General features: G+C 48.5%; 1 protein-coding gene across 1 annotated transcript in view; it reads right to left on the reverse strand.

Moving 5' to 3' along the window:
• Window positions 1-9,477, reverse strand: part of C5H1orf94 (chromosome 5 C1orf94 homolog) — a 35,887-nt gene extending 26,410 nt beyond the window's left edge. The window contains exon 1 of the mRNA XM_014864006.3: window positions 9,052-9,477. Within this exon, the coding sequence (XP_014719492.2) occupies window positions 9,052-9,380 (329 nt within the window). The 5' untranslated portion in view covers window positions 9,381-9,477. The remainder of the gene's footprint in view (window positions 1-9,051) is intronic.
• Between the last annotated feature and the right edge of the window lie 4,183 nt (window positions 9,478-13,660).

Raw genomic sequence — 13,660 nt, forward strand, 5'->3', positions numbered from 1 at the left:
CCAGGACTGGGCTGGCTGGGGTAGAAAGTCAAGGAAGTCGGGGCCGAAACCTCGGTTTCGTCATCTGCACTGGGGATGGTGATACCCCCGGGGTTAAAGGAGGTAACACTGAAATCTCTCAGCCACCCGACTGCCACACCTGGACGTCGTGTTCGTCTCTTGTCTCAGCAAAGGCCTTTACGTAAGGTCAAGTTCATTTTTTACAATGTCCCTCTCACACACTTGGAACTCCATACAGGTCAGTCTCCTTCCTTCCATGCTTTTCTTTGAAACACCTCCTTCTCAAAGCGGTGCCCCTTTTAAGCCTGAGGTTCCACCATCTATGACCCCCAAAGTATCAGAGAACTTTCTATGTATATGCACAGAAGCCACCAGCAGTGCTCGTTTCAAATGCAGCTTCCTGGGCACTCCTGGGGACATGGCAGTTCCCTTGGTCGGGAAGGGGCCCCGGTACCTGCATTCTGAGCAGGTAGCCCTGCTCCACCCTCTGCCCCCACTCCCACGGCTCAGATGCAAGAGAGGCACTTGGAGACCCCCAGGCAGGTGTGAATTCGCCTCCGGACACTTTCCAGGTCCTCCCTGCCTGTTCCTCAGCACAGGTGGGACAGCCTTAGAGGATAGATGGGCACGTGGAGGTGAGACACCGCCCCCCCCCGCCCCCCCCACCCCCCCCACCCACCCCCACCCCCGTTCCCCGCATCCCCTTCAGGGAAAAGAGATGCAGAGTAAACAGGAAGCAGGCCAGAGTTGGGAAGGGTTGGGGGATGAGGGATTCAGTGAGCTGGGGAATGAGACAGGAAATACTGGGGAATAAATACAGCAATAAAGGCGCTTCGGCTGGGAGCTACAGAGTGATTCTTATTGTTCAAATTATCTTTAAAACTTTTCATTTGAATCTGTTTAATAAGAGCAGGCTTACCCTAAGGAAGAGGTATTTTTTTAGTGTGACTTGGGAACTGGATGGGAAAGAACATTGCAACAAAGATATTAAAAAGGGGATTAAAGCAAACCACTGGTGGCCCATCTCTGCAGGCTCCTGAAACTCGCGTGCGACACCACTCCCGAAACCATAAAATTAAATTAAAAAGGGGGACATGGGATGTGGGACGTTAATCATGATTCATCTTCCCTTCACCTCTCATGGCTCCCAGTGCTAAGCAGACACAGAAGGGCTATTCTGAACGGCTCCTGGTGTCTGGGAAAGAGCTCCAGCCTTGAAGCCCCACTGGGTTCCCATCCCTGCTCCGCCTCCTCCAAGCTGGGTGACTCTGAGTAAGTTGCCTAACGTCTCTGAGCCTCGGCTTCCTCAGCTGTAAGATGGAAGTAATATTGACTGTCTACTGGGAAGGGTTGCTAAGACAATGAGATAAACAGAAAATTAAAATATAGAGCCTGGCGTATATTAGGTGCTCAAGAAAATATTAGTTCCCTTCTCTAATGCTTAAGGCAGGAGGAAAAAAAACCCTGCAATGTCTTGGCTTGATATTCTGTCCCTATGTCACTCAATTCTTCCTCTGATGATTGTGACCCATTGCTTGGCTCCTGGCCACCTCTGGCCTCACCTCCTTGCAGTGACATTTTTATGGTTCATCCATCATTCACTTCCTCATTCATTCATACACACTGCAGAGCCACCGGGTGCCAGGAACTCGGCTGGGCACTGGGGAGACAGAGATGAGTAAGACATAGCCCTTGCCCTTAAGGAGCCATGGTCAAGTGGGGGAGGAGGGATTGTTGCCACAAGGAATTGTACAGCCCATGCCAGGTGACTGCCTCATCAGAAAGCCCACGCCAGAAGTGCACCGAAGGATCCAACTGGGACGTTGTGTCCTCCTTTCCGGCCGAGTACACACAAGAGCTGGGTCTAAACCAACTCTTCCATCCCATCACCTTCATGGAAAGATCCCTACCTCTGGTTCTCAGAGCTGGGGAAGCGTTTGTCTCTCCTAATGAGCTCTCTTGTTTTCCTTTATTAGATAATATGAGCTATAGAAACCAACTGTTATGTTCCCACTTTTTGTCCTAGGCTGCCAAAAATCTCAAAGCAAAATGCTGGCCTCAGTTGAGTAGCTCCCTTTAGCTCAGGTTTTCTGGTCTATAAGCCTCCCCATACCATTGCTGATTACTTCACCCTTGTCATTTCATCCTTGATAATGACAATAACCATGGTGATGATGACGAACCCGGAGTCCTTGTCTTGTGCCAGGTGCTGTGTGACTTTGCATACATTCTTTCATTAACCTCCAACGTAGTCCTTGAAGGTGGTCACTATCATCTTTTCCATTTTCCAGAAGGGGAAAATGGGGCACAGAAAGTGGTTACAGCTAGGAAGCGTGTTGGGATTCAGATCCACTTGTTTCGTTGTTATCTGAGCCACCTTTAAACTCTTAGGAAAGCGAGGAGATATAATTGTTCATTAAAATTAAAAAGAAGAACATGGAAGAGGGAGGAAGAAAAAGTGTTGAATGGGATGAGCAGTGAAAAATTTCAAGGATGACAGACTTATCTAGGTCTTTGCAGACGGGTAGGATTTCAACAGACAAAGATATGGAAGAAAGGCATTGCTGGTAGTGTCATAACCTGAGCAAAGGCAAGGAGATGTGCACCTGCTGGTGGCCTATCTTGGTTGATGGAGTTTGGAGAAGAGCAGCAAGAAGTACATCTAGAGATGTAGGCAGGGCCAACCACAGAGCCCCTGGAAGACAAGGCCAGGGGCTTCAGAAGACATGGGTAGAGCCAAGGAAGATGCCCAAGTGACATTGTTGATATGCTTCAGGAAGATGAAACTGGTGAAAGTTGAAGGACATCCAGGAAGGAGAGGAACCAGACGCAGAGAAATGAGATGTTCTGAAAATGGTAGAAGCGAGACTAGCAAGAAGGCAAGGAGCCAAAGACCATCATGAAGGTGATTGACAGGATGCATGAGGAGACCAGAGGAGGGGAGGGTCCAGGGGCCTTGAATTTCTGTCTGCCAGCACCATTTTGTTCACAAATTCACTTGAGAACCAGGATGGGGGATGCATTGCTGTCAAGGTGCTTGGGGTCATAGCAGCAGCTGAGACCCAGCTCTGGGAAGCTTATGGGACGGAGACACTTTAGTGTCCAGGAGAAAAGGATTCCAACCTGGGGCCCATGGGGTCCCTGACATTCACAAAATGTCGAAGGATGTAAGGATGCGTTTCAGGGTGTACGGCAGCTTTCCTCGGATTCTCAGAGATGTCTGACCCCTCAAAGGGGAGAAAATGCTAGCCTAGAGCATTAGACCCCAGAGGTCTTCAGAGCTGGCTTCTGCTCTAGGACATCAGTCTAGGCTTCCACCTATAAGTCTTGTCTTTATCACTCCCGTCACCAGTTTTCAAGCTTTTTTAAAAAAAATGATAAAAGTGGGGGTATATTCCAAACAACTTTTCCAGAAAAGTAGGATTCATCCACTTGTTTAAATAATAGTAGCACTAAGGACTGGTTGTTGGAAGAGCGGTTCAAACAACCCAATAGGGCCTTGGGTTCCCAGTCCCAGTGGCTCCACCAGCATGGAGGACTGGCCAGTGGGTGCAAATAGTGGAGATTTACTAAAGCAAGTGGAAAACATCCCTCTTCCTTCTCCAGACAGATACCCTGGAAGGCTGCAAATCAGGAAATCATTTCTGGTTTTCAAATGCTTAAATGGATTTCCTTTCTTTTTGCAGACTTATCTTCCTACTTGTGTCTGGCTTGGGATGATGCCCACCAATGGCTTTTGCATCTGCAAGCCAAGTTCTGACGTAGGGAGATGGGAAGGTGGGAAGGTTCTTGGGTGCTGCCCGAGGACCTGGAAGCACCCTGAGAAGCTGACCACATTCAGCAAGCTCCAGGCCACCTTTCCGCTCTCATCCACCCCCATGAGGGCCATGCCATCCCCTGGAAAATTCTCATCCTTCCCTGCACCTGCAGGACTCTTTCTATAAGCTGTTCCTTCTCTCTTCTCAAGACCCAACTCAAGAGACACCACCATGGGGTCCCTCGCAGGGACAATCAATCCTGCCATCCTCTGCTCCCAGGGAGCTGTATCCCTGTCTTTCATGACACTCAAGTGTGGGGGTTTCATCTCTTGACCTTCCAGCTTGCTTCTCCCAGCCTCCTCCAGGAAACCTACCCGAGCCCCAAGCCCAGGTCATGTGTCGCCTCAGTGTGCTCCCACGGCACTGGGACTTCTTCATTAGAACATTTATCATAATACCTTGTGATCTGCCTTTCTCAAGACACTGAAGGTCCATGAAGAAGCTCAATGACTGTCCCCATCTTTTACACTATTGTATCATTTTCACACTTTGTCTGGCATGCAATAGGTGCACAAAAAACATTTGTTGAATGTCATTGCTGTCCATCGTATCTGTGTCCATCTCACCCACTAGACTGCGAGCTCTTTGAAGGAAGGCCTTCTGTCCTACCTATGTCTGTATCCCTGGGACCCAGCACAGGGCCTGGCACCACACCAGGAAGGCAACTGTGCGTGTTTGTTGAGTGAACCCACAAATGAAAGACTGAACAAATGCCACTTCTCAGTCAGGGGAACAGAGTCAATAGCAAATCCAAAGTCTCCATTCTGAGGCTTTGAAGTTTTAGCTACAAGGGGAAAGAACAAATAACTAATCCTAGACTATGAATCAGTAAGTAGCTTGCCACAATTCTCTAATCCCAAATTTAAGACTAATTAAAAGATAACTGAACAAGATTCTGGAGTTTAATTGATGCTAGACAGAACTATTGATTTCTCCCTAAGAGCCCATTTCCCCCGTTTCTTCTCCACCTCGGTAAATGGCACCACCATCCAACCAGTGGCTCAAGCCAGGATCCTGGAGTCAGCCTTGATGTCTCTGTTTGTGTGCTCCATGTCCTCAGAGGTCTGTTGGCTCCTCTCAAAATATACAACACATCCCCCACTTTTTCCATCTCCTCTGCCACCACTCTGAGCTGGCCACTACCACCGTCGTGCCTCACGTGGACACTGCAGCACCTACCCGGAGGCTCCCAACTTCTCTCACATGCCTCTGCACACACAGCAGCGTGAGAGAACCTTAAGAACTACTGAATGTGATCGCATTGCATCTCCTTCCTAAAACCTCTACAGGTGTCCCAGTCCACGGAGAATCAAATCTGACTCCCCACAGTGATCCTCCAGGCCTTCTAGCCTCTGACACCACCTTGTCCCAAGTCCCATCGCTCACTGCACCCCAGCCACGCATGCCCCTCCAAGCCCATTCCCCCCACAGCATCTTGTCAGTTGCTCTCCCTCTGCCTGGACCTCCTTCCCCTGGGTCATCAGCTGACTGGCTCCTTCTTGATATCCAGGTCGCAACTCAAATGCCCACCTGTTCTCAGAGAGACCTTCTCTGATCACCCCTCTAAAGACACCCCTCCTTGGACTCTAGGTTTGACTTCCAGCAGAGCACTCGTAGCTTTCTGAAGTTATCTGGTTTATTTTTGTGAACTTATTATTGGTTTCCTCCAACTAGAATACCAGTTCTTTTCACATTCTGAAGCTTTCATAGTCTTTTAGTTACTTGTTTTTCTGTTTCTCTCCTCCACTAGAACAGAAGTTCTGGGAAGATGAGGGCTTATCTGGTTCATAGCTCTATCTCACTAACTCTTAGCATGGTGCAGGCACATAGTAGACGCTTAACAAATATTTGTTGACTGATGAATTGGATGAATGAATGAACGACCTCAAAGTATGTCCATAGAGTGAAGTCGGCTTGGGGAGAAAAATGAATGTGGTGTTGATTCTCCATTACCATGAATACAGAACATAAGCAAGGAGGATCCAATATACTCAAGTTGGATCATACCTGGATTTCTGTACTTGGTTCTGGTTGTTGCACTGCCACAGGGCCCAGCAGTGTGGGCAGGAAACTGACCAAGCTTGTACCTGAGGGGAAACTTAGAAAACCAGAGGTATTCAGCTTGTAGAAACAAGAAATCCGAGAAGGAATATTGTTGCCATCTTTTAATATCTAAAGGGCTATTGAGAGAAAGAGGGGATAGATTCGGTTTGGAGCCCTAAGGGCAGAGTCCAGATTAATGGGTATTCGTTTGATAGAGATTTCAGTACAGGAAGAAAATGGTCTTTTGACAGTCGGGGTCCAAAGCAAGGCAAGGGGCCACCTTAGGAAGCGGTGAGCTCCCCATCTAAAAGAGTGTGCAAGTGGCTAACCACTTGGCAAGAACGTTGAGGAAGGGATTCAAGCAGCAGAAGATGGCCTCCAAGATCCCTTTCAAACTTGAGATGTCTAGGTCTCTATCATATCTAGGGACAGAGTTAAGAAAAATTTCTAGCTGACAAGAATTCTAGAACTTACTTATCTAGCCACCCTGATAGCAGCAAACATCACCAAAACCAGGTCCACAGATTAAACAGTGGAAAAGCTAGCTGAGAGGTGTCTTGTGGGCCTGAAGGCATCCCAGAAATATAGTGGACAGCTCCCTGGATTTGAAATCTGTTATCCACGTGTGATCATTCAGAACATGGGACCGTCAAATATTTTGACTATCCAAAAAGATGCCTCAGTTTCTAGGGGAAGATAGCCAACACTATTGCATAGTGGCTAAGATGGTTTTGCTTTCTGAAACCCCACCACTTCCTAACTGTAGGATTTCAGGCAAATAAATTAACCCCTCCAAACCTGTAAAAAAACCAAAAAAGTTAAACCACCATCTGTAAAAAGGATTTAATTTAAAAATGGGGGAGGGAGGTATTGAAACGAGAATGGCACAAACTTGGTAACTAACGAAACTCAGTGACAGACACATAGACATGGACCGTACTATTCTATTTTATGCATTTGAATTTGCATAATAAAAAGTAGAAAGAGGAGGAGTTTAAAATAGTAGCTAACTCATGTAATAATTGTAGGGCTTAAAGAAATCATCATCATCAATATTACAAGGAATTTCTACAAATCCTAGTTATTACCAGGAATGTTTAAATATCCCATTTAATCATCCCAATAACCCTGTGAAATGCCTAGTAATCATCTCCATTTGGCAGATGAGGAAACTAAAGCTCGCAGAAATTAAACCCGCAGCTGGCGCGGGGCTGAAATGCGATCTGAAACCAGAGTTATCTGACTCCACCATCGCAGCTGCCTTTATTTCAAGAATAGCTCATTGTGTTCTCCTTGGTTGATATCTACACGATTATGATATTGTTTATTCAACTAAGTCAGTGGTTTCCCAGCTCTTTTCTCAGTAGCAAAACCCTTTTTTCAGACACAGCCTTTATCAGAACTCCAGTAAGTAAAACCCATAAAAGTCAAACAGCTCGGGCTGAACTGGGGATCTGAGCCCAGCGATCCAGCCACTTGACTCCAGGGTGGCCCCTGAAGCACCCTAGGGTCTATGAGCATAGTGTGAAACCCCCAGACTGAAGCCACAACAACAAAAACCCCTGAACCCTGAGAATTACATTTAAGGGCTGCCTCATTTGTATAATGCAGCATTCTGTTTCCTGTCTCCCTTTTGCCCATCACATTTGATCCTCATTATCAGCTCTGAGGTGGACAAGGCAGGGCATATAATGCTCAATTTGTAGATGAAAAAATCAAGGCCAAATGGAGTTAAGCAACTGGCCAAAGGTGTGCCAGTTCACTTTTCAGCCAAGCGCAGACTGGAAATAGAGTCTGTCTCCATTAACTCAGTGTGACCTGGCAGAGAGGGTGCCATCTACTGGAAATTGCCGCTGACCCTTGGTCCACAAAGTGGACAATCAGCTCCTTGGTCATTGGGAGCTGAGCACAGCCCCACGGGCCCCCTGCCAAGGCCCTGTCCCAGAGAAGATGGCAATGGGCAGGGGAGAGAGACTCAGTGCTACTGGAGGCTGGACAGTGGGATTATGGCTGCAGACAGACCACTCCCATCTCAGCCAGGTCATGCTGAGCCACAGGGCAAGGGGGGCAATTAACTGCCAGAGTGACTTCCACCTTCATCTGCAGCAAGTAAGTGAGCCTGAAAAGGGACAGCAGGTAGTACAGACCTGGGTGGCAGTTACCCTCTGCCTGTCTTCATAGCTCTCGTGTAGAACTCTCTGGAACCAGATGCAGCTGATAATTGCCTGAATGGTTCCCCCACTCCAGAGCATCTCCAAACTGAGTTGGAGCATGTGTGAGAACAGGCAACACTTAATTATCACTTATTCTTTAATTACCACTTAATTATTAACACTTAATCCATCTGTAAAATGGGGACACTAATACATGCCTCACAGGACTCCAGGAGGATTAGTTAATGTTTGCAGCCTACTTTGAAGATGCAAAGCATTGAACAAGCGCTCAACAGTGGCATTAATAACCACAGTGGATTTACTGCTTTTCCTAATGAGGTCCCTCCTTCCTCTCTTTGTGAATATCCATCTCCAACAATATCTGTTCAAGTTTGCCCTGGCGGAGAAACACTTAGCTCTGTGTTTCCCAGACACAGGATTTCCCAACCAGAAAACGGGCTATTTACAGCCATCTTCCCGCACGTTAATTTTCTATTATGTCCTCTGAATATGTCAGTGCCTTCCCAGTAAATATTTTGATGTGTGCTCTTGTAGCAGCTTCTGTGGAGGCTGAATGGGACAGCTGCTCCCTGTATTAGGGAATTCCAGATGTGGTTTAAAACCACCAGACTCATCTGCGCCAATGCCTAGGCTTCAGAGGTAGGAGGGGGGCTGGATCTTCTAGTTGCCTCGTGGGAAAGCCGGGAACATCTAACCCTCAGCCCCGACTAGGGCAGTTTTTCAAGGTCCTCAGATCCACATCTGAGTTGCCTATGCCTTTAGGACGAGAAGCGTCCCCTTAGTGGGCTGGCGAAGAGGCAGCAGAAACACAGCTGGTCTGGCTCTTCACCCAGGTAACTTCAGGACCCCAGTTAACTTTCCTATAAAGATTGGACAAAGGACCATAGGGGTGGAGGAAAAGCATACAGCCTCTAGGGTTTAACCAGACTAAACAGTGAGCCAGAACATGACCCCAGAAGGCGAGACCTCATCTCCTCTCTCCTCCCTCGATGCCAACCAAACAGGGGGACACTCACTCTTCTTGGAAGCTGAGCCCACTGTCTCCTGGAGTCCCAGCCACGGTGGCAGAGAGCTGCTCCTTCGAGGTCCTGGGCTGCAAGGCCTCCGGCAGGCCCTGAACTCTCTTCCAGATTTCATGGCAAGTCTTGTCTAGGCTGTCTTGGGGTGTATCCTGGTGGATCCAGATGTATCTGGGGAATGGGCCCAGGGCGGAGGGGCGCTTGGCCACCAGGGCCGACGACGAAGGGAGCCCATTTCCACTGGCCATCCTCCTCCTCTCTTTCTGGAAGCCCCTTTGTCCACCCAGGGCTCGAAGACAGGGGGACCATCCACCATCAGCCCTCATTCACCAGAGAGGGAGACGAAGATGGGGCAGAAGCCGGGTGCTCCAGCAAGGTGACGATGTCCAGAGGCCTTCGATTTGTGTGTGAGTGGTGGATGGAGGGCAGTTTTCCTTTGGGGAGGGGAGCTTATTTCGATTTGCTTTTATTTGCTCTTTCCTGACTTTTGCCCCCCTCCCCTTCTCCCTTAGAAGAAAATATTTAAAAGTCAACAAAAACCAGTAGCTTAGTAACCGTGGAATCCCCCTGAGCTCAGGAACCAGGTGCCTGGACGGGCAGAATGACATCTGGGAACAGCTGGAGGGGGAGGGCTGGCTCCCTCCACGGTCCCTGGCACTCCCCCGTTGCCACACGCCCGCGGCGCCTGGGGCTCAGCCCATTCTCGCCCGCTAAGCCTCGCGGAGGACCGGGCGAGCACCTGGCACAGTGCTAGGCACGGTGGGGGCCGGGGCCCTCCATTAGATTCTCACTCGGCCTTCCCAGGGGACCCCCGCGCACTCCGAGGGCCAACGGTCCCCGCCCCGGCCCGCCGGCCTCCTGGCCGCCCGGATCCCCCTCCCGGGCCCTGTCCAGCGCCGCTCGGCCGACCAGGCAGGAGGGCCGCCGAGCGAGCGCGTCGGCTCTGGACCCAGCGCCGTCTGGGACCGGCCTGGGAAGGGTCCCTATGCCTTAAAAGGGCGCTGTCTCCGCGGGGCGGGCCGGGCAGGGCGGCTGGGGCCGATTTGCGTGCCGGTGGCTCCCACACCCTTCCCGTCCAGCGTTGGAATTCCTTCTGTGGGTTTCAACTGCAACGGCTCGGGGCGCGGGGCGCCCCGGGTTCGGTGTCCCAGGCCCTGATGACCTGGGGTGGGGGTGGGGAGCCGGAGGACCCCAGAGCGCTTTCCCCTGTTAGAAGCCGTGGGCATCGCGCCCCGCCTCGCCCCACAGCCACTCCGCACAAACCTCAGCCCTGCCCCTCGATCGCCTGGTTTTACCCCTAACTGCCGTTTCACCAGGTGCTTACCGTGTGCCAAGCGCTGGGCTTTCTGTGTGGTCATACTCAATCCTAACAAGCTGAGGAAGTTAGTACCATTGTTTATTATCGTTCTTCATTTAAGGAAACCGAGTTTCAAAGTCCTAAAGGGGTGCGCCCAAGGTCCACTAGGAAGGGTGAGCTGGGATTCAAACCCACGTCCCCACGGCAGATCCCGCTCTCAGCCGCTGAGATAGGCCGTTCCCTCCTGCGCAGCGTTCAGCGGGTCCCCGGGGGTGGGCGGCTGGCGGTGGGAGTGGGGATCGAGGGCCGACGTGCAGAGAGAAGGGCTAAGATACCTGTTTGCTGCCCGGTGGGCTCCTCCTCTCGCTGGAAGGGCTCCGTTAAACTCGGAACTGACCTGCCGCCTGCCCGGGACTCTCTGGCCACAGGAGTCAGTGGTCATTCCTCCGCTGTTTCCCCAGAAATGGAAGAGCAAGAGGACGGGAGAGAAGAACGGACGCCGATAGACGAAATGGCAGTATATAGAGGAAGGGTTGAATACTGACACTGCCACTTGTGAGCCGTGTGACCCCGACGACTTTCTTAACTTCTCCATCCTCGTTCGCTCATTCATTCCCCGAGCATTGACTGAGCCATCCAATGGGCCAGGTGAGTTCCTGGGCACTGAGGAAGCAGGAAGGTGAACCAAACTCCCTCTGCTCTCCTGGAGCCTGTATTCTAGGGAGGGAGCTAGATCACAGACCAGCAAAGCAGGAAAATAAGCAATAATTTCAGATGAAATAAGGGCTCTGATGGAAACTAACCAACCTAGTAAGGCAGTGGGGAGCGGGCAGTAGGAGCTTTAGAAGGCCCTCCAGGCTGGCCTCTTTGAGGAGGTAACATTAGAGATGAAAGAGGATGAGACGGAACCCTATTCTGTAAAATAGTGCTACTAAATTATTATGAAGATCAAATTTCTGGCACATAGTAGGCACTCAGTAAATACGTGTTGGGTGAATTAACGGTATACTGTATGTGAAGTGTCTCGTATACAGTAGGTGCCCAATACACAACCTTGCTCTTTATAGAGGACCTGAGCCCCTAGAAATGTTGACTCTAAATTTTGAAGTCTGAGCTTCACTCCCCTTTGATTTTCATTATAAAATTGAAGATGTGTTCCTTTGGGGAAAATTCCGAGGACTTAGACTGAATAAAATTATAGTTAAGAATGTAGAAAACCTTTTAAGGTAGTGTATTTAAAGGAAAAGTGATCATTTCTGATGAAATATTAATAGTTCTGAAAATGTCACTCAGTGTTTGTGCTGCTTGGCATTTGGTTGGCTAACACCTGTGCTTAGAGCAGCCCCTGCACTGCCCAGGCCACGGGATTCTGGAAAGTTAGCCAGTTCACTCACTCCTTCATTTTCTCTCCCCTTCAGCAGGAGACCAGGTGACAGGGTCTAAATTAGAAGGGACTGCAAAAAAATAAAATACAGCAGGAATAGGGAACAAAGATAAGGTTATATAGATAGGAATAAGGTTCTTGGAGCATACAGCTGAGGTTTAGAGTTGAGCTTCTAGAAGATTCTGCAAGAAACTTAAGTGAAATCCTTAGAAACATTATAAAGCTATGTCAATATGGTAACTGCCAGCCACATGTGGCTATTTTAATTTTAATTGTGTTTTAATGTAAATTAAATTAAAATGTCAGTTCTTTAGTTACATTAACCACATTTCAAGCGCCACATGTGGCTTGTGGCTACCATTTTGGACAGCAGAGAGAACATTCACATTGTTGCAAAACACACAGACTCCAGAGCCAGACTACCTGGGTTCAAATTCTGAGTTCATGTTTTCAGGTTATGCAGGTTAGGCAAGGTACTCTGTACCTTGGTGTATCACTTTGCTAGGGCTGACACTTCGTAGGGGCTTAAACAATAGAAATTCATTTCCTCACACTTCTGGAGGCTGGGAGCCCAAGATCAAGTTGTCAGCTCCTTCTGAGGCCTCTCTCATAGGTTTATAGATGGTTGTCTTCTCCCTGCGACTTCATATGGTCTTCCTCCTATGCCTGTCTGTATTCTAATCTCCTCTTCTTATAAGGACACTAGTCATATTGGATTAGGACCCATCCTACTAAAGACCTCATTTTACCTTAACCACACTTTAAAGGTCCTATCTCCAAATATAGTCCCATTCTGAGGTACTGGGGGTTAGCGCTTCAATGTGTGAATTTGGAGGGACACCATCCAGCTCATAACACTTGGTCTCTTCGTCTGTAAAATGGGATGGTAATAAAGAACATCTGCTTTGTAGAATTATTGTAGGTGTTCTATTACTAAGTAGTTACTTAACACATGGAAAGTCCCTACAACAACAGCCGGCACATAAGAGACACATGAAAATGCTGTATATTAGTTTCCTCGTTGATTACTTTGAAATGTGTGCCACAGGAGTTTCTAAATAGCAGCTTTTGAGCTATGTGTAGGGAGGGAGAACTTTAGCTGTGCTAGGGAAATTGCTCTGTGATCGAGGAATGAACTCAAATCATCAAGTAAGCCTTTCTAGGCGTTGTTCATTTTTGAGCACCTACCATGGGCTAAGATTGTGCAAGGCTCAGGGCTGGGAGATGAATAAGACCTCTAGCTTAGACGTTGTCACAAGCTAGTGAAGGGAGCAAAGCATTCCATAAATGCCTGTTACATAGTGGGTGTGGGAAAAACTGAGCTTGTTCCAGTCTCCATACAACATGTAGTTATATTCCTCCTGCACATGTGTACCCGGGTGCCTGGCCCTGTCCAAGGTGCTGAAGACAGAACAGTGAGGAAGACAGGTTTGTCCCCTGTCTTTTTCAGAGCTGGAAGTGAAGCATTTAACGGTAATGGACACCTTTTCATCTATGAATTGTTTTTAGCTTGTACAAATTCTTCAATTACCCCTTAATTCCTCTGTTACCCTTGGCATGTTGTTTAACATCTTTATGCCTCAGTTTGCTCATCTGTGAAATAGAGATAATAAAATGCTGACCTCATAGAGTTGTTTTGTGACAACAGAGATAATGCATGCTACAGTGCTTAGAGTAGTTAGTCTGGCACATGTTAGCTACCATTATTTAGGATTCTGGGATTCTTGTTTTTCTGTTTGGAACCAAGAAAACCTCAGGAGGAGGCAATTCTTCCTACCTGTTCTCCAGCCCAAACGTCTATTCACCTGGCTTCCACCAATGACACAAACATGGATAGACTGGAGAATTCAGAAAGGTGGGCACAGCCTGTGTTCTTTCAAGATCTTCATAGACCCTAAGCCAGTTTACTCCTGCAGGTCCTATCC

The sequence above is a fragment of the Equus asinus genome, chromosome 5, assembly GCF_041296235.1.
Source record: "Equus asinus isolate D_3611 breed Donkey chromosome 5, EquAss-T2T_v2, whole genome shotgun sequence".
Taxonomy (NCBI): domain Eukaryota; kingdom Metazoa; phylum Chordata; class Mammalia; order Perissodactyla; family Equidae; genus Equus; species Equus asinus.